General features: G+C 41.8%; 1 protein-coding gene across 3 annotated transcripts; it reads left to right on the top strand.

Moving 5' to 3' along the window:
- Window positions 1-108: 108 nt before the first annotated feature.
- LRRC42 (leucine rich repeat containing 42) lies at window positions 109-21,277 on the top strand. Of its 3 annotated transcripts, XM_049617130.1 has the most exons (9): window positions 109-323; window positions 1,599-1,631; window positions 5,857-6,343; window positions 11,642-11,773; window positions 12,945-13,063; window positions 15,113-15,201; window positions 15,371-15,484; window positions 19,007-19,091; window positions 20,778-21,277. In XM_049617130.1, exons 3-9 carry the CDS (start codon window positions 5,871-5,873, stop codon window positions 21,050-21,052), a joined length of 1,287 nt encoding a protein of 428 aa, XP_049473087.1. In that variant the 5' UTR covers window positions 109-323; window positions 1,599-1,631; window positions 5,857-5,870; the 3' UTR covers window positions 21,053-21,277. The 3 variants fall into 3 exon arrangements, with proteins under 3 accessions (XP_049473087.1, XP_049473086.1, XP_049473085.1); XM_049617129.1 differs by lacking the exon at window positions 1,599-1,631 and having other exon boundaries at window positions 110-323; XM_049617128.1 differs by lacking the exons at window positions 109-323; window positions 1,599-1,631 and adding an exon at window positions 4,025-5,723.
- Window positions 21,278-22,653: the final 1,376 nt, after the last annotated feature.

The raw sequence follows: 22,653 nt of genomic DNA, 5'->3' as shown, positions 1-22,653 counted from the left end.
CTCCACCTTTCCCGGATCCGAGCCCTCCGCCCTCAGGTCTCCAGCCCGGGGCCCGGCCCCGCCTCCAGCCCGGCCCCGCCCCTCATGCCGGGTTCCGCGCACGCGCGTCTTCCCAGCCCAGCCTTCTCCCCCGCCCCCGCCAGTCCCGCGGTCCCACAGCGCCAGGTCGCCCCCAGCCCCCTCCCTCCTCCCAACCTCTCTCGGTCCCACCCTCCCTAGCTTTGTGCCCGGGGCGCCGAGCCGCTTCCCCCCATCAGCCGCGCTGCGGGAGGAGGGAGCCGCCACCTAGAAGCTGCCGCTCGCAGCCCCGGGCAGGGGCACAGGTAGGTGGCGGCCGCGGGCTGGGCCGCTCACGCAGCCCGGGGCTGCGAGTGGGGGTGGGGGCGGGGTGTGAGGGAGGGGCGGACTGGGGGAGGGGTAGACCGGGAGGGACGGGGTTGGGGTGTGGTTTGGGTGAGAGGTGTGAGGATGGGGAGATAGGGGTATGGGAGATGGGTTTACGGGTGGGGTCGGGGTGCCGTGGTAGGGCAGTTGGGGGCAAGGTGGGAGAAAGGACCTGGGTCACTTTGGGCGGGCTCGGGGAGGGGCATGCGTGGGAATTGAGGGAGGGGTGGAGAATTGCGGTGCTGGGGAAGGGGAAAACGAAGTGGGATTTGAGGGTTGTAAGAAGGAAAGGATCAGGATTGGAATAGAAGGGGTGGGGTCTTGGGGGTAGGGGAGAAAAGTTGGGGCTGTGGATTATGAAGTTGGGCGTTGTGAGGCGTGAAGGAAGGGGATTTTGAAGGTTATCGACAGAAGACAAGAAAAGGGATGGAGAGATTGTCGTCCTAGGAGAGGGAATCCCAGACAGTGGGAGGAAGGGAAGAATACTTGGCGAAGGACAGGGGAATCGATGGGGGTGGAACAGTGTGGGGAAGGAAGGAGAGGCAGGTGGAAGTGGAATAAGGTGTTTGGGACCGAGAACCTTATTTCACAAGGGCCATGGAAGGACTGGAAGGGCCTGAGATGTGAGAAGTCAGGGCAGGGATGCTGGGAGTGGATGAAAGGAGTGAGGTGAGGATTTGGGGTGTAGACATTGGGTTGTGTGTGAATAGCTCTAGAGTTGGCAGGTAGAAGAACTGTAAGAGTGTCAGGATGGAGAAGAGATTGGCCTGCTCCTGGAGGGAAGTAGGGAGCTGGGTGTGGTGTGAAAGGAAAGGGTAGGGGTGAAAAGGCAGGTAGGAAAGTGCTGGGGGGGGTGGCGGTGGGAATGCGAGGAGTTAAAAATTGAATAATGGTGGTGACACAGAACAATGCAGGTAAGGCTGTTAGTTGTTTATTGGTGGTTTGAAACTAGTTTCTGTTCAAATTTTGGTGTGGAAATTTTCTCAAGAATACTGCATTTTCAAATAAACCAAGGGTGTCTGCAGCCTTGGGATGAAGGCCATGGGTTGACAGATGTTTTCCTGGTGTGTGGATGTGGGTAATTTCTGCCCTGGCAGAGGGAGGAAGGGAGGCCTCAGTGTAGCTCTGTCCTGGCTCTGTTCCCACCAACTCTTTCTTCAGATGTCCACTTTTTTTTTTTTTTTAATCTCCTTTCTGCCCACTCCCCACCCAAGCTTAAGCCAGTGAACACCAGAAGGATCAAACAGGTGGGTGAGATTAATTTTTAACATCTTTTTTTAATCCTTAAGGCTGATGTCATATTTTTATTCTTGAGAGACAGCATCATGCAGTTGAAAGAGCTTGAGCTTTGGAGTAATACAGCCTTGAGATTGAATTCTGGCTCTGCCATTTACTAGCTCTGTGCCTTAAGTAAGTTACTTTACTTCTCTGGGCCTCTTTACCTGTTAAGTGGCAATCCTGATCTCAAAGGATTGTCAAGGGCTACATGAGATCACTTAATAGAGTACCTAGCACGGTTCTTGACATCCGGTCGGTGCTTAATAAATGGTAGCTATCACACCCAGTATCATCATCATCAGTATGATTTATTCTTAGGGGATTGTTACTTTACCTACTAAAATTAAGGAAAGTGTTTACTTCAAATTAGAGAGCCATAGACTCAGCTCACATTTTTAATCCTGTGACTTCTGTCTCCGATTCCTTCCCTCCAGTCCATTTGCGTGGGATGGTCCTGCTTTTTGCTTGGTAAACTGGTTGCAGGTTGTAAAACGTTGCCATGTTTAGTTATGAGTTATTTTTGGTTTTTTTGCCTCTTATTTAGAGGCTATAAAGAACTGAGTTCTTAATGTGGTAAGGTTACATTTTTTTCATTTGATGAAATGATACGTTTTGTGATAACTTTGGCTCATTTGTGGTGACTGAATAGAACACTGTTGTAATATTTTCTTTTTCTAAAGTTTATTTTGAAAGAGGATGAGTGAGCAGCGAAGGGGCAGAGAGAGAGAGGGAGAGAGACAGAATCTCAAGCGGACTCCGTGCTGCCAGCACAGAGCCCAACATGGGCCTCGAACTCATGAACCGTGAGATCATGACCTGAGCTGAAATAAAAGTCAGACACTTAATCAACTAAGCCACCCATGCTCCCCATGATATTTTTCTATGAGGTTGTATGGTTTACAAAACTGCCTCTCTGGAGACCAGCTGGGAGACCATCAGAATACCTTGTCATTCTGTTGATCTAATATAAAATATAGTTAATACAGATCTCAACTAGACATTCTGACAGATACTAGTTATTTTAATTTTCCAGTTTGTGTGGGATTTTTGCCATGGTATAGCACAGGCCCTGTTGCCTGAGGGCCCATTTATAATAGACCACCGTGTATAATGGCCAGGCATAAGTAAAACCAAGTACAGAAGCTTTATGTGGAATACTCTTGTCTTTATGGTTCTTAACCTTGAAAGGTTTAAACATTAATTCTTAGCTCATTCTATAGTACCTCACAAACTCTCCGGAAGCTTCTTATTGGGAGAATGTGAGATGCACAAAGTTAGTAGTAGAAAGCAAAGGTTACCTGGATTTCCTGAACCAAGGTTAGTTACTCAAGTACCTTCAATTGAAGAGCAGAGGAGCCTTGGGGCTTCTGGACAGATAATGTAGGTTTACTTTTAAGGAAATACTGGGTTTTTCTTTCATCATTTAGAAAGATAACTAGCATTTGATGAGTACTTTAGAGGTAAAATATAGCCAGAACCAAGCCTTTTTTGAAAGTGATCGATGCAAAGAGAAGCTGCCAGGATTTGGGGCAGCCTGGGTTAGCATCCTTACTCTGATCCCAAGTTGCTTGTGCCCTCTGCTGGATGGAATCAGACTTTTCTGATTTTCACCCGAAGTGGTCATTCATCCGTTTGTCCATTGGACTCCAAAGTTTGTGGAACACACTGTTGGGGTGAGAGTTAGGGGTAATACGGATGGGCACACCCTGTTTCATTGTCAGGGAGCTTATAGTGTGCTGATTCGTTATAATATGTTATCTTCCATTGAATTTGCCTTTCTCATATTACAGTCAAGTCATTCTTTTTTAGGGCCATGCCTGGTGGCAAATTTCTGATCCACAGGTAGAGTAGGACTCTAAATGTCCAAATCCAGGGATAGAGACTGAGGGGCTCTGCTTTGTCTCCTCATCCTCAAGATTAAAGTCTGTGAGGTTGAAGGGGCCAGACACTTATCTCTACTGGATGAAGAGCTTAGAATAAGAGAGGCATTTCCTTAGCAGCAGGCACTGAATACTGGCAAGAGTATGGGTTAGAAGAGCTGCCACTGTGACAGGAATTTTTTTTTCTGGGTTTTAGATTTTTTTTCCCCCTGGTAGTACCAGTAGCAATATACTCCCATCATCTGCTTTGCTTCTTCCACCTGCAGAAGGGTCTGGCAAGTCGGGGAGGAGCCTGCAGCTGTTGCCTAGAAGAGGAGCTGGCTCCTAGCAACAGTATCATCAGGCCCTGCAGCTCAGAGCACTAAGTCTGTCCCTTTGAGGTCTCACCCTTCCTTTCATTCAGTCCAGCAAGTATCTGTTGAGGACTTACTCGGTACTAGGCCCTGTGTTGGGCCTGGGAAAAAGAGACGAATCCATTAAGTGTCTTGCCTTCAAAGAGCTCATAGCTCTGAGAACATTAGCAAGTGAACAGACATAGTACACAGTGCTACATGCTATATATAGAGAAGGAGACACTGGCCCTCTGGGAAAATCAGACAGGCATGCGCTGGTGCAGGGGTTAGTGAAGATTTCCCAGGAGAGGGATGGTGGTTGAGCTCGGTAATGAGAGTAAGGCTTAACTAGTTCAGAAAAGCAAAGAAGGATGTTCCAACCAAAGAGAGCAGAATGGGCAAAGACCATTGGGATAAGAGAGCACAGCCAACTTACTTATAGTGTGGCGTGGCTGAAGGTAGGGCATAAGAAGATGGGCAGGAAAAGGTGAGGCTGTCAGGCTAGGCAGGGCCCTTCTTTCTGATGTGCTTTTATACACGTAATTATCCTCCAGAGAAACATGGATTGCACTGATGCCCACAAGCAGGATCACTGTTTGATCTCCAGAGACTCAGCATTTTTGATCACTGGCTTGTTGGCTTTTATGTGGCATCAGAGCTACATCCCAGCCCTGCACGGATGCAGAAGAAGCTGGGTTAGCTCACTTTAAAAGCCAGAGTCTTTTATTTATCTTAGAGGGAGAGAGAGAATCCTAAGCAGGCTCCATGCTCATTGCAGAGCGGGATGCGGGGCTTGATCCCATGACCCTGGGATCATGACCTGGGGCAAAATCAAAAGTCACTTAGCCTAACCAACTGAGCCACCTAGGTGCGGAGAGAGTCATTTAAAGATAATGGCAGCTATTTGACATATATAAATTTTTTTCTAAGTTGCTGTGGAAATGATAATCAAACACTTTCATTTAACATAGCAATTTCTCATGTATTTTTGAAATCTCACAGTGTCTCAGGAAAACAGATATTCCAATTGATGCTTGAGCACAAAATGTCACCCATAGGATTGCATAAATGCCCACTGTTTTTGGTATTTTGCCTTAGATCAAAAGTATCTAATAGAACCTTAAGAGATAATGATGTTTCCAAGGAGTAGAATAGCTTTCTTTTTAGCTCTTGTGATGGAGGTCTTTCTTTGTAGATCCAAAAAACCGTATTGCTTGTGGTCTATGTAAGGCTTAGCAAATGAGTAAACTTTAGTTCCACAAATATCTGCTCAGGGACTGTTATATGCCAGAGCACTATGTTAGGGAGTCTGGATGAATTAAACACAGTCCCTCTCCTCAAGAAGCTCAAACCAGTAGAACACAGGCCCAGAAATAAATCAGTAGTGGAACACTGAGTCAACAAAGATGTGGAAGGTGCCAAGGTAGCAAGGGAATTATTAGTTGCTGGTCTTTGTTCTGTGCATAAATATATTTTTAAAAACAGAAATAGTAAATTTCTTATGTACTGTTTGTAACTTTCAAATCAGTAAAAAAATTTAGGATTTTAATGACTGCATACGTTCCATGGTGCAGATGTGTCATAACTTATTTAATAACACCCCTGTTGGACATTTAGGTTGTTTCCAGTTGTTTTGCTATTACCAACTGAGCTGCTATGACTTTCCTTGGAAGTGACTCTGCGTGCTTCTGTAACTTCCTCAGGGTGAATTTTAGAAATAAGATTTGAGCTGGCTTTTGAAAGATGAGTGGGAGTGCACCAGGTACAAAGAAAAGGAAGAAAGTAAGAAACGGCATTCCAGGTAGAGGCAATAGAGGCAGCCTTCATTGCCAGAGTTCACAGGCAACTGGTAAGCTTTGTTTCCCCAACCAACCAAAGGGCCTTCCTGGTAGGCTTGTAAAGCACTGGGCACAGCAAGATGAAATTACATGTTACAAATGGCATTTTAATTGGATTGCTTCCTTTGTGCTTTGCTTTTACAGTTGCAACCAAGGCAATGTCTTACTACCTCAACTCAGAAAACCACCTGGACCCAGGACCTATCTATGTACGAGAAAACGGTCAGCTACACATGGTCAATCTGGCCTTGGATGGTGTCAAGAGTAGCCTGCAGAAGCCAAGGCCTTTCAGACTGTTTCCCAAAGGCTTCTCTGTGGAGCTTTGCATGAACAGGGAAGATGATACTGCACAGAAAGAGAAGACTGATCATTTCATCTTTACATATACCCGGGAGGGGAATCTTCGGTACTCTGCCAAATCTCTCTTCAGCCTCGTCCTGGGCTTTATCTCCGATAATGTTGATCATATTGATTCCCTTATTGGCTTTCCTGAGCAGATTGCTGAAAAGCTGTTCTCTGCTGCAGAAGCCAGACAGAAATTCACAGAGCCAGGTGCAGGGCTGAGGGCTTTACAGAAATTCACTGAGGCCTATGGAAGTCTGGTGCTTTGCTCCCTGTGTTTGCGAAACAGGTGGGTGTTCCGATTGGGATATCGAGTATTTTATTGGGTGTGTTAATTCTGTCTAGTGCTCAGGCTTTGTGGGGTTGGGGGCTTCCCCCATCAAATAGCAGTTCAATTTAAAACTTCCAAATACAAAGTGGCAGACCATTTTGAGAAAAATCACTCTTTCTCACTCCGTACCCCCACCAGAAAACCCTTAGCTTTATTTTGAAATCTCTTTGCCACTACTTGACTGCTACCACTCTTCCATTCAGTAAAAAAATAACTCATCTACCAACTCCCCCCCCCCCAACTTTTCTAGTGTGAGAAAACAGAAAAGACAAAGAATGTGATCTGCCAAATATCTCTTGGTATGCTCTTGGGGATGTGAAGATTAGGAACCAGAGTTCTGGGCTCTGTTCCAGTTCTCAGACCTCTAGATATTGAACATTAGATAAAAAGGAACTTTAAAATAGTGATTAAAATTTTGAGTATCCTAAAGTTTGGGAATTTTCACATAAGATCTGTTCACCTTAAAAATAGAAACTACCAGTTATTTTATCAGCAGAAGATGGGTTTATTCAGGAATAAAAGAGAATTGCAACCTGGGACAAACAAGCTATGGCAAAACCACAGGCAAGTCCAAGGGAACAAAGGAGAGGCATACTTTTTTTTTTTTTTAATTAACTTATTTATTTTGAAAGAGAGAGAGACAGACAGACAGACAGTGAGCAGGGGAGGGGCAGAGAGAGAAAATACCAAGCAGGCTCCACGCTGTCAGTGCAGAGCTTGATGCAGGGCTCGAACTCACAAACCATGAGATCATGACCTGAGCTGAAATCAAGAATCAGAAGCTCAATGAACTGAGCCGCCCAGGTATCCCAAGGCATACTCTTTTAAGGAGAAAAGGAAGGTGGGAAGGTTCTTTGGAACTAAAAGTCATTGGAGCAAGCTAGGAGTTCAAAGTGTGGTGACTTTTCATTGGTAAAGCTATTGCCGGGGCGGGGGGTGTCGGAGGGGGGGTGATGAGGAAAACAGTTTCTTTACTGGCTGGGAGTAGTAGACTAGGGTTTGCGTGAAAGGTCAAGTCCATTTAAGGTCAAGGCTCGCTCTTTCTGTTGGGTCCACTTTTGATTCCTAGTGATAGGGCTTAAGAGCTCCCCCTGCTGAAAACTCCCCTCTTCATTTTAGTGAGGCTTCCCATGACTCATTTTCACAGGTCCCAACAGCAACCCTTGTGACTTGCCTTTGCTCATATGCTTTTATTGATTGATTTTTTTTTAAATTTTTTTACAGTTTTATTTTTGAGGGAGAGAGAGCAAATGGGGGAGGGGCAGAGAGAGAGGGAGACACAGAATCCAAAGCACGCTTCAGGCTCTGAGCTGTCAGCACAGAGCCTGATGCAGGGCTCGAACCCACGGACTGTGAGATCATGACCTGAGCCGAAGTCGGACACTCAACCAACTGAGCCACCCAGGCGCCCCATGCTTTTATTGATTTATTTAAAGTTTTTATTCCATCATGGAAAATGAGCATTTTTTAGTAAAAAAAAAAAACTTTAAAAACGTGCATGGAAAATTCAAACACAAACACAAAAAAATATAAAGTGAAACAATCTCCCATTTTATCTTCTATCTTTCCAGAAGCAACTACTATTCAGTTTTACATCATTCCAGAGATATCTCGCACATGTACACACATCTATAACTCTCCCCTTTGTTATACAAGTGGCAGCATACTGCTTACACTGTTACACACTTTGCTTTCTTTACATATTTCGAAAATCATTAGCCATCAACACCTGTAGATTTAAAAAATTAGTGTGCCACTGTGTGAACTTTTCTTGTGATTGGAAAATGTGAAAGGTAGCTTACTATTAAGATGCACCGTCAATATGAGTGTTAAAACAAGGCTAAGAAGAGCATATAAGAGAAGAAAGTCATACCAGAAAGCATAAGCTAAACTCATACGCTTACAAAAACAAAAAAGTAGCAATCTTTATTTAATTGGCTCACGGAATTAATGGTTTCACCCCAGTCCTAACATTGTACTATAAAAAGACAAGGCATAAACACATGCCGATGAGAGCAGAACCGTGGACTTAGGAACAGAGCAGGCACATTCTAAAAGCTCTGTCTCTGTGCTGTGGTCAGTCACGACCAAACCTGGGGCCTCTGCCAGAAGAAAAAAGAATTACCTTGCCTAAATGAAAAAGCCTAAGCAATATTTCATTGTAGCTCATATATTTAAAATACATTTTACTCCTTCATGTTTTGTTCCAAGTTATTTATGTTCATTGTAGAAAAATTAGAACAATGAAAAATAAATGGATGATACATACCGTATCTTAAAATTATTTTATAAAGGCAGTGCATATTTGGGAAATACATAAAGCTATAATTTTAAGAAATTCATAAGGCCACTATAAGTGGTGATCATTTTCAAATACACACTTGGAAATATACTCTATAACTTGTTTTCTGTTTTTCCCCCATCTACCATTATAGCTAAGGTATTTCTTATGATGGCAAAAATACTTTTTATCCATTTGTGATGTCTATGTACTGTTATAATTTTCTTTATAATTTTTCAAATTTTCTTAATTTTTTCTACAAGGAACTTGTATTACTTTTATAGTCAGAAAAATAGAAACATTTTTAACATGATTTTTGATTCATGTTTTAGTGCAACAATTCTCAACTTTGTTGTCTTATTCAGATACAAGAGTAAGATTTTCAATTATGGTTCCAAACTTCCCTTCTACTTTAGAATCCCCAAAGGAAAAATAGGAAATGGACAAGAGATTTGGGTTTGCATTTACAATCCAGGGCTGATGCTGCTGCAGGAAAGGTTTTACCAGCACAAAAGAGTTCAAGTCAAAGAGAAAGAGACTGAGAAAATTATTGAAAATAAGATGTTTGGGGATGTTCAGTCATTTGCTGTCTTGGGGTAGGTCACAAAGCTCCTTGTCAGAAGGAGAAGCCAGTGTCTTTGCAGCTGGGTCCCAACCGTATAAAACTATTTCTTCCTTGTGTTGAAAACCCAGTGGTTTGGGTTTTTTTAAGTTTATTTATTTATTTATTTTGAGAAGGAGAGAGTGTGCACACACACGTGCAAGCATGAACAGGGGAGGGGCAGAGAGAGAGAGAGAGAGAAAGAATCCCAAGCTGACTTTGCCGTCAGCCAAGAGCCCACCACAGGGCTCGATCCCACAAACTGTGAGATCATGACCTGAGCCAAAATCAAGGGTCAGATGCTTAACCGACTTGAGACACCCAGGTGCCCCGAAAGCCCAGTGATTTTTAAACCCACTGGTGGTCACAGGGAGGCAAGTATGTTTTCTTAAAATATCATCCTGGGGCTCCTAGGTGGCTCATTGGGTTAAGTGTCTGACTCTTGATTTCGACTCAGGTCATGATCTCACAGTTTGCGAGATCAAGCCTCACATTGGGCTCTGTGCTTAACAGTACAGAGCCTGCTTGGGATTCTCCCTATCTGTCTGTCTCTCTCTCTCTCTCTCTCTTTGCTCCTTCCTCTGCTCACACTCACATGCGCGCTTTCTCTCTGCCTCAAATAAAAAAATAGCTACCATTGAATGAAGTTCTATAAGATGTCATGTGTTTTTGGAATATTGTTTCTAATTTTCTTAGTAATTCTTAAAAGAAGTAATCCTTTACCCCATTTTCTAGCTGGAGAAATTGAGGATCAGAGAGGTTAAGTAACTTTCTGTAGTCACACAAGTAATTAGGGTTGTTAAAATCCAAATTCAGGTGTATCTGACACAAAAATAAGCCTGTGTTCTTTATGTTGCTTCTCCATTACACCATTCTGAACTCTATGGGGCAAATTGGAAGACCAGTGTTGAGCAAGACCCTAGAGCTTTGTCATGTCCTAGATAAGCATCTAGTAGTGTCTGTGGCTTTGTATGTTGGTTTCTCAGCCTTGATTTTGTAATGTTTGTTAATCAAAGTATACATTGTTAGGTCCTTTGCAGATAACCCTTGTTTCAGAATTACTGAAAATATTTTGGTTAATTGATCAAAGGATGTGTGTTTTCCTTTCTCTGATTGCCAGTAATCCCCCAAATCCCCATTAACCCACTTCAACTCTGTGATTGGAAGATGGAAAACAGCAGCTTTATTTACAGTGCAATTAAAATATGTCTGAGTAAATAAGGCTCAATTGTGTACCCAGCTGAGCTCTGTCACCAGGCAGCTTAGAGAGGGTATCAATGCCCCAGGCCATCTGTACTTAGCCGTCAGGCCAGTGATCAGCTTCAGCACATCTTATTTTGATTGGAAATAGGAAGAAAAGAGATATAACTCCCCTCTTGCCCTCAGATTATTCCATCTTGTTTTTGGTAATTGTGATCCTATTGACAGAAAAGAGAAGTGAGCACTATTAAGTGTAACTCCACTGATCCTAGCATACCATTTTGCAATCGAAACTTTAGGCACCCATGGGGAGAATGGATGAGAAAGGCAGTCTCTTGCTACAAGTTAGTTTCCCTGTTCTTTTAGGATCCTCTCCTCTGTTTCCTGTCACACCTAATCCCTTTTTGATTTTTTCTCACTGACGTCATCTGAAATAGATGAACAACTAGAAAGCAGGGTGGAGGCCCGGGCTGTGAAATGCCCTTTTGATCTTCTTTTCCTCTCCAGAGGCCTGCCTGATGCTTCCTGATAATCGTTTGGCAAGGTGCTCCAGTGTAATTAAATTGTTTGTGCTCACAGACTTGTCTTAACCATCTCAATTAGACTGAGTCTTTGGAGTTTATCATGCTGCACGTACTTTTGGAGTAAAGTTAATAGGCACAGTGGAGTGAGCAGCTACTGAAGCATGTGTTTGAATAGAAGAGAGAAAATGTGATCTGCCAAATATCTCTTGGTATATTCTTGGGGACGTGCAGAGATTGGAACCCAGAGTTCCAGGTCATATTCCAGTTTTCAAACCAGTAGATCCTGAGCATAAGGTAAAAGGCAACTTCAAAAAAATGAATGATTAAGTTTTTGAGTATCCTAAAGTTTGGAAATCCTCCCATAGGGCCCAACACCAACACCAAGGTCTGTCTTCTGAAAAAGCAGATATTTTCTCTTGTGTCTTGCCTTTGCTCGTACATTTTTATTTAAAGATTTTATCCCACCATCATGTAAAAAGACTTTGAAGACATTTACTAATTTAAAAACTCAACCTGTGCCTACATAGTAGTTGGTGAAGTCGGCTTATTACATAGTACCTTGTCCTGATAGAATGTTGACTGTTTGACAAAACCATAAATGGTAACGTTTTAAAAAGAAAAAGTTGTTGATTGCCCTCCATGCCCCACAGATACCTGGTGATTTCAGAAAAACTTGAGGAGATTAAGTCTTTCCGGGAGCTGACCTGCCTGGATCTTTCCTGTTGCAAGCTTGGAGATGAGCATGAACTTCTAGAACATCTCACCAATGAGGCCCTGTCTAGGTATTGACCTGCCACTACTTGTAGATGAATTGTTTTATTTTTTTAAAGAATGTTCCAATGGGATCATCTTGAAGAATGCTGGTTATTTCCTAATCCTGTGTTTATTTGCTAATTTTTGCTCTTTTCTAAAACATTTTCAATCTCCTTTAATTGAGCATAAGCAATATAGATTGGACAGGTCTTAGGAAAGTAAGTTAGCTGGTTCCTTTTATAAATAACCTTTATTTCAACATGTAGTATAGGAAACTGCCAGAGGTGAAAATAATTTTGCTCTCAATTTGTCCAGTCCTAGGTTATTCTAGCATGAGATAGTTATACAGGTATCTACAATCATTTTCTTTTACTTTAACTATCATTGAACTATAAACTACTTAAAACGTAAACTACTAAACACTGCCTAATCCTTTTCAAGAACCATAATCTTAAAAAATCACCCAGTTTATACACATTCACAAATAGACCAACTGATCCCGTTAGTCTGGCCAGCAGAAAGGAGGCCAGATGGGTTTTTTGTGGTTTCATAAACATCCAGAAGGATAACAGCATTACAAAGTTAAGTCTAACCAGCTTCCTGGGGCCTGCCTCAGACAGCGACACTACACAGTGCCCCATACAAAGGTATTTTTGTGTGGGGTTAGTAAAGGTTCAGATTTCTTGTGTGGGGGACAGTGGAGCAAATTAATACACAATTTCAGGTTAGCTGGATGGATTGGGTTATGGGTATACCTAAAAATCCAATCTGAAAATCTGGATTCATAAAGCTAGTTAAAATTAGAGGATTATTTGCTTTGCAAAATGAATTCTCATAGAAATTCTTTAATAGACTTTCCTGACATAGAGTGTTTTTGGTTTTCACTTAGGATTTGTCATGAATGCAGCTTTTGTGTTAAACAGGGTATATTTATTTCCTTCATGAAGTCCCTATTTACCTCATTTGACCATATACTATTAGTGTCCTCTGCCATCTGAGGTTAGTACTACATTGACACTTTGATCCCTAAGTTAACCGTCAGTAAATAGGAACAAAAGATTTTTAGCTGTTAAACACAATGGGTGTGAAATAACAGGATGTGGAGGATATTTTGTATTTTAGGTATTTAGGTGAAATTTATATATGTGGACTTTCTCAAACTCTGTTTAAGTGATTTATGTATGGACTTTGTTTCCCTAGTGTAACTCAACTCCACCTGAAGGATAATTGTTTATCTGATGCCGGGGTGCGGAAAATGACAGCACCAGTTCGAGTGATGAAAAGAGGCCTTGAAAATCTAACATTATTAGACTTATCTTGTAAGTTTTATTAGCAATTATAGTATTTAACGTTGGAAGAATGGCCTTAGAAATCACCTAGTTTTTCCCCATCAATTTAGAGATGGTAAGATTAAGGGGAGGTGACCCTTCCTAGCTGCCATAGGAAGTTAGTGGCAGAGCAGAACTAAAGCCAGAGGCTCTTGACTCCTGACTATATACCTTTCCTGTATGCTGCCACGTCTTTAGGATAGGAAACACCTTTCGCAGAGCTAGAGCAAACAATCCTAAAATTTATATGGAACTACAGAAGACCCCGAATAGCCAAAGCAGTCCTGAAAAAAAGAATAGGAAAAGCCTTTCCACATTCATCTGGGTCACTTACTGTGTACAGACAGAACAGCCTTTCATCATATTCATGGCACATATAAAGGACATGTGGCTCCTCTCTCTTTGAGTTGCTGATCCATGGTGTCTGTCACCTAGGTCTTTTTTTTTTTTTTTTTTTTTTTTTTAATTTTTTTTTCAACGTTTTTTATTTATTTTTGGGACAGAGAGAGACAGAGCATGAACGGGGGAGGGGCAGAGAGAGAGGGAGACACAGAATCGGAAACAGGCTCCAGGCTCCGAGCCATCAGCCCAGAGCCTGACGCGGGGCTCGAACTCACAGACCGCGAGATCGTGACCTGGCTGAAGTCGGACGCCCAACCGACTGCGCCACCCAGGCGCCCCACCTAGGTCTTTTTTTAATCAGTATTTGTCTGATGACAATCTGGATGAATTCACAGTTGTGATAACTTTCTCAGGATTAACCAGATATTGATTTCAGTGGTAGAAAGTTGGTAGAGATCATTTACAATTTAGCTGAGCATCCATTGAATATATAGCAGGTTGGTACGGTGTCAAAAGAATAAAAGGAACAGGGGTTTAAGATCAGAGGACAGTCCTTGCTCTGCTGTATTTTTAGCGGCTGTGTACCCTTTAGCAAGTTATTTAACCTCCTGAGCCTTAGCTTCTGTAGAACAAAAACAATAGTGAATGTCCAGTCTCCCTCCCAGGAAAGCATATTTATTCAGCAAATATTTTTTGAGCATCTAGAATGTGCCAGGCATTGTGTTTATGGCCTTGAGGATTCAAGTAGTACTGTCTGAGTTGAGAAGGTAATATGTGAGAAAGGCTTCTGAAAACAGTGCAAGTTAGTAGTGGTTGTCCTATGTCTAAATACCTTTGAAAATCTTTTTAAAGGGACACTTGTGTGGCTCAGTTGGTTAAGCGTTGGACTTCAGCTCAGATCATGATCTCGAGGTTCATGAGTTCAAGCCCCACATCGGGCCTACTGCTGTCAGCATAGAGCCTGCTTGGGGTCCTCTGTCCCCGTTTCTCTCTGCCCCTCCCCTGCTCATGCTCATGTGTGCGTGTGTGCTCTCGCTCTCTAAAACAAAAAATAAAAACATTAAAAGAAAAAAGAAAGGTTCATAGCTTAAAAATACATATATTTTTAAAATAAATCTTTAACTTTGGAGGTAAAATAACCATGCACAAAGTCTGATAAACCATTTTAATACATGTTCATGTATGCTGCTTTCATAAAGCTCCAAATTAAACCCTTTGGGATAACTTCCTGGTTAATTTTTTTTTAATGTTTGTTTATTTTTGAGAAAAAGAGAGAGCGCGTGTGCGAGATGGGGAGGGCCAGAGAGAGAGGGAGACACGGAATCCGAAGCAGGCTCCAGGCTCTCAGCTGTCAACACAGAGCCTGATGCGGGGCTCGAGCCCACAGCCGGTGAGATCATGACCTGAGCCGAAGTTGGACACTTAACTGACTGAGCCACCCAGGTGCCCCCGTTTATTTTTCTGCTAATCCCCAGCTCCTAGAAAGTTAGAGCTATAAAGGATCTTAAGGGTCATCTAGTATGGCTTTTCCATATTACAGACAGGATAAAGATAAGATCCTTACATTGGTTTTCTCTGCAAAGTTTGCCCACTCAGTACTTTATATTTTATTGTTTGGCATTTTTTCTGAGTTTGTTGTTGGATTTTAGTATTAGTTATACTGTATATTGTAATACAACCTATGTTTCTGGCATCTAGGTAATCCTGAGATCACAGATGCGGGCATTGGATACCTCTTCTCTTTTAGAAAACTAAACTGTTTAGATATTTCTGGGACAGGGCTCAAGGTAAGACATTTGCTCCCTTCTCTTATTTCTCCAGACTGACAATTAGATATTTTTGGCTCCTGCTAATTGGTGTTTCAAAAGAACTGGTATTTATGATAGTACTTGTTTCCTACTGAAAGTAAGCACGAATTGACCAGATGTGTGTGCATTCTTATTCTTTCCCTCATAGGACATCAAAGCCATCAAACACAAGCTCCAGACTCACATAGGCCTTGTCCACTCCAAAGTGCCTTTGAAGGAATTTGATCACAGTAACTGCAAGACAGAGGGCTGGGCTGACCAGGTACTGCAGCTTTTTCTCTCCCACAGTGAGAAGTCCAAGTGCTTCAATCAACACTTGGAACAAACATTAATCCTCTTGGTAGTCTGAATGAATGGCCATCTTCATGTCAAATCGGAGACACTGATGGCCTTTAACTGACCCAGCTACTTAAAGCAAGGTGTTAGATGCTGATCCTTAAATCTCTTGCTCTGGTCACTAGCTTGTGTCTCATCCTTATTCACCCTGGGAGAAAATGCCATGTTATAAACAACTCAGAAAAAAGCATATTCTGGCTTGCTATGCAAAAAAGCAATATGACCTAACTTTAGGACAAATTCCCTTAGCATGTAGATAAATGCTGAAAAGAGAATAAGTTACACTGTTTAGGATTCAAATCTGATTCTTCTCCTTAGTTTGGACCAATTTCTTAACTCTTAGAGTCTTAGTGAGGACATACCTTTTTCTGTCCTCTCACTAAGCAAACCCTCCCATTTTCAACTTCTTGGCTTCGATTCTCTCATGTCTTCTTGGTGGTCTTCCTCAACTTGGTAAAGTATAGACCTAAATAGGAAGTCAGAAGGTAACCGAGTAGTAGAGCACCAGTAGATGGCAGCTTGCCTGTAGCTCGTGCCTTTCTTCCTCACACACTTTAATATTTCTTGGTGGAGGCCTAGAGGACCCACCAAAATGTTTGGTTCTGAATTCCTCTTTGGCTCCACTATAATGCATGATGGTGGACCTATCCAACTGCCTAATTGTAACATCACCTCCGTGTAAGTAATCAAGAAGGGGTGAGTCAGTATTTTAGGAGCACTTTGACATTTGTCCAGAAAACGTTATGCTAAAATAATCACAACAGTGCATTGCCAGAAGGTTTGTAGCACTGAATGAATCCTATATGTATCCAGTGGACTTGGGACAGATGTGGGATAGTCAAACAAATGTTTAATGAAGTTTGGTAGCACATGATATGGTGGAGTGAGCATAGGCTATGGAATCAAAGAGACAGGAGTTTGGGATCCTGGCTGGACAGCCCAATAGCTACATGACTTAGACAACTTGGATTTGCTGTTTCTTCATCTGTAAAATGCAGAAACCAGGACCTCTCTTAAATAGCTTAGTGAGGATGAAGTAAAATACCTAGCATCCTGGCCTGAAGTACAGGTGTACCGTGGAGATATTGTGGGTTTGGTTCACATCACCTCAATGAAGCGAATATTGTAATAAAGCAAATCTTGCAATAAAGCAAGTCAAATGAATTTTTTGGTTTCCCAGTGCATATAAGATTTCTGTTTATACTGTAGTCTGTTAAGTGTGTGACAGCATCATATCTAAAAAAGTAAAGTACGTTACATTAATTAAAAATATTTTATTGCTGAGACATGCTAGCCATTGTCACTTGAGCTTTCAGCAAGTCATTGTCACTAATGACCATAACAAATGTAATAACAATGAAAAAACTTGAGGTGTTACAAGCATTACCAAAATGTAACACCAGAGACATGTAGTGAACAGATGCTGTTGGAAAAATGATGCAAATAGACTCGCTTTACACAGGATTGCCACAGATCTCTAGTTCATAAAAAACAGTATCTGCTAAACGTAATAAAGCAAAGGTCAGCAAAGAGAGGCGTGCCTTTAAGTTGATGGGGCTCCTTCACACACGCGGCTTCAGGCCACATCCCCCTGAGCAGGCCCCTAAAGCGTGGCCACAGCATTTTACCCATCTCTGGCTGATCCCCACTGAAATGTTTCAGGCTGACTCCAGTCTCCTGCCTCGTTCTCCCCAGGTGACACAGAAAAATGATGGCCGCTAACAGGAGTCCCCATACTGCCCTATCAATGTCTCAGAATTTTTCCATTTCTTCAACCATATCCTACTTCCCTCCTATCCAAGGGGTCAAGTGTGCCACTTTATTCTAGGGATAAGCATGTCAGTGTTTGTTTTTCAGTTACAGTCCCTGAGATCTCCACATTTCTCTGGTATAGGTCACTAACAGTTCTTTTCCTCTGCTGCCCCACCCTTCAGTTTTCAGTCTCATGCTTTGTTGGCCGCTTTCTTTCTGTGTATAAACATGAGTTACCTTTTTTCTAACATGTTCTTCATCCCCCCCAATGCAGACGTGAATTGGTTTCTGCGATCTTGCCCCCCTCCTCATTGCCCACTCAGCTCTTACTCCCTTGTAATCTAGGTGTCTGGTCTCCGCTGCTCTGCGGTGGGTGTTTTCTTGAAGGTGGCATGTGATCTCATTCTCCACCTTGCTCACTTTTCTGCAGTACTGGTATAAACATACGTGCCTTATGCCTTCCTCTCCTGGCCTTTCTCCTGACTCCTGCTCGCTTCTCCCTCTAGCTCTTGCTGATTCCTCACTTCCTCCTCCCTTCCTCTGTTTTCTCTCACTCTCCTGGTGATGTTAACTGATCTTAGCACCTTAACTGTCCCTGCAGGGAAGATTTTACCTTCTCTGACACATCAGACTTCAGACCCGTTCCTAAATATTGTCCATAAGTCTCTACCGTGCACCCCAGATTTAATGTGTCCGGAACCAAGCTCATTTTCCTCTTCCCTTTCCCCCAGCAGCTCTTCCTCTTGATATTCTTACTAGTGTTAGCGGAAGCACTATTTTCCTGATTGCCCACTGAGTCACCAGGTTTGGTTTATCCTGGCGTTCTCTTGGATCTGACCCGTTTTCCACAATCAGGAAGTTATCCTGGAATGGATGATACCTGGTATTCACTGAGTGCTTCCTGCGTGCCAGACACTGCTAAACCCCTCATTTAATCTTCCCAAGAGCCTGGTGTGGTATATACTGACCAAAGAATCAAATCACTTGCTGAGGGTACCCTGGCTAGTAAGTGGAGGCACTAACTCTGGGTCTGTATTCTTACACTCTTGTGCTGTCCTGCCTCTGTGTCCTGAAGTGTTTTCTTCGACTTTCTTTAGGATCGTTGCATTGCATACTGTAATGACTACTATTAAATTAAAAGTTCTTGTTACTTGTGTATGTGAAACAATCGCTTACTTTGTTTATGTATATTTTATATTCAGCCAAGTTTCCAAAAGAATTTGTAGTAGTTTATAATAAAAATATATTTGTAACAGATTTAAAAAACGGGAACTGATCATGAAAGATGAGAATATGGAAACATGGGCATTTTACGTACAAGAGTTTGAATTGTATTTGGTATATTTAAGGCATGGAAGTGAGTCTAGGAACGTGTGAAAAGTATTATGACTAAGGTTTTACATTTTATTACTTAATTTGAGAATAGGCACTTTTTTCTAGCTTGCAATAGAGATGAAAATAGGGAATCAGCTTCATAGATTTTTCCTGAGTCATGGAAACACAGATATCCAACATGTTTGTATTCTGATCACCTTATGTGTTAAAACAGAAAATCCAGGCTTGACTTGGTTATTCTTACCACCTGTCATCTGAAGTAAGATTACCACAGGGATTTGTGTTTCTGGAAAGGGAGCTAGAGGAAACAAGGAAAACTTGAGATTTTGTTCGGATTCAAATCTTTCCAAATGCATTTTAGATTGTTCTGCAATGGGAGCGTGTGACTTCAGAAGCTGTGAAGCCACGAGAAACCGGGGAGCCTCGAACAGCAGCTCAACACTTCTGTAAGAAATTTCCTTTTCTTTGGAGTTTTTGCCCTTAGGTTATTTGCACCCTTAAAGCAGTTAGCCCATCTTAACCCAGTGGGAAAAGTAATTATGATGGTATTGACTTAAGGAGATCATCAAAACTTGTATTGTCTCAACACGCTACAGCATAAGTTCACACTTAGCCTCAAGCACCTACACCAGGAAAGTAGTTTATTAAATGTACGTGTGTGTTTGTATGAATATCCCATTTTGTTTCAAAAAAGATTTGCAGCGGCACAAAAGTGGATAGAGCACAGAACATTAAAAAAGGAATTAAGTGTAACCAAAAGATAGAAGCAACGCAGGTATCCATCAAAAGGTGGAATGGATAAGGGTACCTGGCTGGCTCAGTCGGTGGAGCATGTGACTCTTGATCCCTGGGTTGTGAGTTTGAGCCCCATGTTAGGTGTAGAGATTACTTAAAAATGAAATCTTTATTTATTTTTTATTTTTTTTAATGTTTATTTATTTTTAAGAGAGAGAGAGAGACAGAGCATGACTGGGGAGGGGCAGAGAGGGGGGAGACACAGAATTTGAAGCAGGCTCCAGGTTCTGAGCTGTTAGCACAGAGCCCACTGTGGGACCTGAACTCACAAACCGCAAGATCGTGCGTGACCTGAGCCGAAGTCGGATGCTCAACTGACTGAGCCACCCAGGTGCCCCAAAAATAAAATCTTTAAAAAAAAAGAAAAGAAAGATGAATGGATAAATAAAATGTAGTATTTCCATATAATAGAATATTAGCATTAAGACAGAAAGAAGTTTTGACATAACATGGATGGAATTTGAAGAGATCATGCCAACTGAAATAAGCCAGTCAGAAAGAAACAGGTTATATGATTCCTCTTATAAGAGGTTCCTAAAACAGTCGAGAGAAACAGAAAATAGAGTAGTGGTTGTCAGGGACTGGCGGGGAGGGAAATAGGGAGTTATTGTTTAATAGGTATATCATTTCATTTTGCAAGATGATAAAGTTTTGAAGAAAGATGGTGATGTTTGCACAACAATGTATGTAATGCCACAGAACTAACTATACACTCAAAAATTATAAAAGTGGTAAATTGAGGTTAAGTATATTTGATCATAATTTTTTAAAAGAGTTAAGGGATGAAATCAAAATGAAGGAAAAATAAAGGTAGCAAAATAAGAATTCAGGGCATACCAAAAACTATAGAATAAGGTGGGATCATTTGCTAGAGTGTGCCACAAATTTGGCTCTTTTTTAGAAGACAGAGTCCAGATTTTGAAGAATAATAGGGAACATTTTTTGAGCTTTTACTCTGTGCCGAACATTGAGCTGAACACTCTATATGTTGCTTCATTTATCTCCACATCACCCTCATAAAATAGGATTTATATCCTTATAAAGCTGAGAAAATTGAATCTCCGAGAAGCCGCTTGCCCAAGGCCACTTATCCGGAAGTGGCAGAGCTGGGATTTGAATCCAAATCTGTCGTACTCCCACATGAGTACACGCCTCCACCCTGTGCCAGTGCACATGCCACTGTTCCTCTGTAGGGCATTCAGAAGAGAATAAAATTAATCCAGACCTCTGCCTGTTAAGGCCTTTGTCGTTTTCCTTGGATCATCTCTCTGGACTTGGGCAGGCATTAGCACACCAGCATAGTCAACTCGTTGCCCCTCCCTCTGTCACCCTCACAGATGGCAAGCGGGCTCGAACAGAAGCCCCTGTGAAGTGTGCCCTGACAGATACCCACATGAACTCTTCTGAGAAACTCCAGTTCTATAAAGAGAAAGCCCCAGACTGCCATGGGCCACTATTGAAGCGCGAAGCTGTCTCAAGCCAGGAGTCAAAGAAGAGCAAGAAGAGAGCTTTTGAAGAGCCAGAGAAGGAACAGAGCAACTCTTCACAGTCTTCAAAGCAGAAATACGTGTGTCTTGCTGTGGAAGACTGGGACTTGTTAAATTCCTACTGATTGGTAGATAGGAGTTGACCTCTTTCCCCCTACTCTTATGTATGAGGAAAGGGGGCTGATGGTGTTTTCCTTTTTGTTTGACTTTACCTATGGCATTAGCATAGCAAGTGGATATTTCTACTTTTGTGGTGGGGGAGGGGAATGCTATGGAAGTATGTAATAATTTCTAATGTATATTTTCAATACATAGTAATTTTTTCAAATAAACGTTTTTGCTGTCCTTAAGTTCTGCTTGTGAAATGTAGACTGGAGCTACAGGAAACACCACTTTGATTTCGGATAGGAGGCCAAGTGAATTAACAAGGCGGCTTAGCATGATTTGTTACTACAGGGTGACCCAGCCAAGAGGGTGTGTGTGTGTGTGTGTGTGTGTCTTCCTTCCATTACTGAATGCCTATGTGCCACACCCTGTCCTCACAGCAACAATGGAAGATAGGTACTAGCCCCACTTTAGAGTTTGGAAAAGTCAGCATCATAGCGAAACTATGGAGAGAGCCCAAATGTCTGTTGACTGATGAATGGATAAAGAAGATGTGGTATATATGATGTGGTGTGTGTGTGTGTATATATATATATATATATATATATATATATATATATATGTATATGTGTGTGTGTGTGTGTAAATGGATAAAGATGTGGTATATATATATGTGTATATATGTATATATATGTGTGTATATACATGCATATATATATGTGTGCATATATATATGTGTATACACACACACACACACACACACAGTGGAATATTATTTGGCCATCAAAAAGAATGAAATCTTGCCACTTGCAACAATATGGATGGACCTAAAGTGTATTATGCTAAGGGAAATCAGTCAGAGAAAGACAAATACCCTATGATTTCACTCATATGTGGAATTTAAGAAACAAAACAGATGAACATATGGGAAGGGTGGGGGAGAGAAGAGTGGGAAACAAACCACAAGAGACTATTAACAATAGAGAACATACTGAGAGTTGATGGAGGGAGGTGGGTGAGAGACAGGCTAGATGGGTGATGGGTATTAAGGAGGGCACTTGTTATGAGGGAAAAAAAACACCTCAATAAAGAAAAAACTCAGCCTCAAATGAGTTGGTTAAGATCACAGAACTTGTAAGTGACAGAACCCAAATTTATACTCATTTTCATCCAACTCTAGAGCCTACTCTTACATTACCTTCCTAAATAATAGTTAATGTTTATTAAAATCCCAACTATTAAGTCTATGAAGTAAACCAAGAATTGTCACAATAGTCCTGCAAAGTCAGGATTATCACCTCGATTTGACATGAGGAACCTGAGACCAATGACTTGCCTTAGACCAATGCTTCTTAAGCTTTATTGTGCATGCAAATCACCTGGGAATCTTGTTAAAATGTAGATTCTGATTCAGTAGATCTGACGGGCACGAGATTCAACATTTCTAACAAGTTTCCAGAAGATGCTTGTGCTTGTAATTTGTGGACTACACTAAGAGTAGCAAGGTTCAGGACCTTCCCTGTTCAATACAGTAGCCCATAGTGACATGTAGCCTTTTGAACACTTGAAGTGGGGCTAGTCCAAATTGAAATGTGCTGTAAAAAACATACTGGATATCATA

The sequence above is a fragment of the Panthera uncia genome (assembly GCF_023721935.1).
Source record: "Panthera uncia isolate 11264 chromosome C1 unlocalized genomic scaffold, Puncia_PCG_1.0 HiC_scaffold_4, whole genome shotgun sequence".
NCBI lineage: Eukaryota > Metazoa > Chordata > Mammalia > Carnivora > Felidae > Panthera > Panthera uncia.
Note: the sequence above shows the minus strand (reverse complement) of the source record. Positions and strands in the feature narration are given on the sequence as shown.

What these genes read in the sequence shown, in the direction of transcription:
- LRRC42 (XM_049617128.1), top strand. Translation starts at nt 5,618, where the DNA reads ATGAGTGGGAGTGCACCAGGTACAAAGAAAAGGAAGAAAGTAAGAAAC. An exon ending in TCCCTGTGTTTGCGAAACAG is followed by an intron (nt 6,344 to 11,641) that starts GTGGGTGTTCCG and finishes CATGCCCCACAG; the next exon opens with ATACCTGGTGATTTCAGAAA. An exon ending in CAGAGGGCTGGGCTGACCAG is followed by an intron (nt 15,485 to 19,006) that starts GTACTGCAGCTT and finishes AATGCATTTTAG; the next exon opens with ATTGTTCTGCAATGGGAGCG.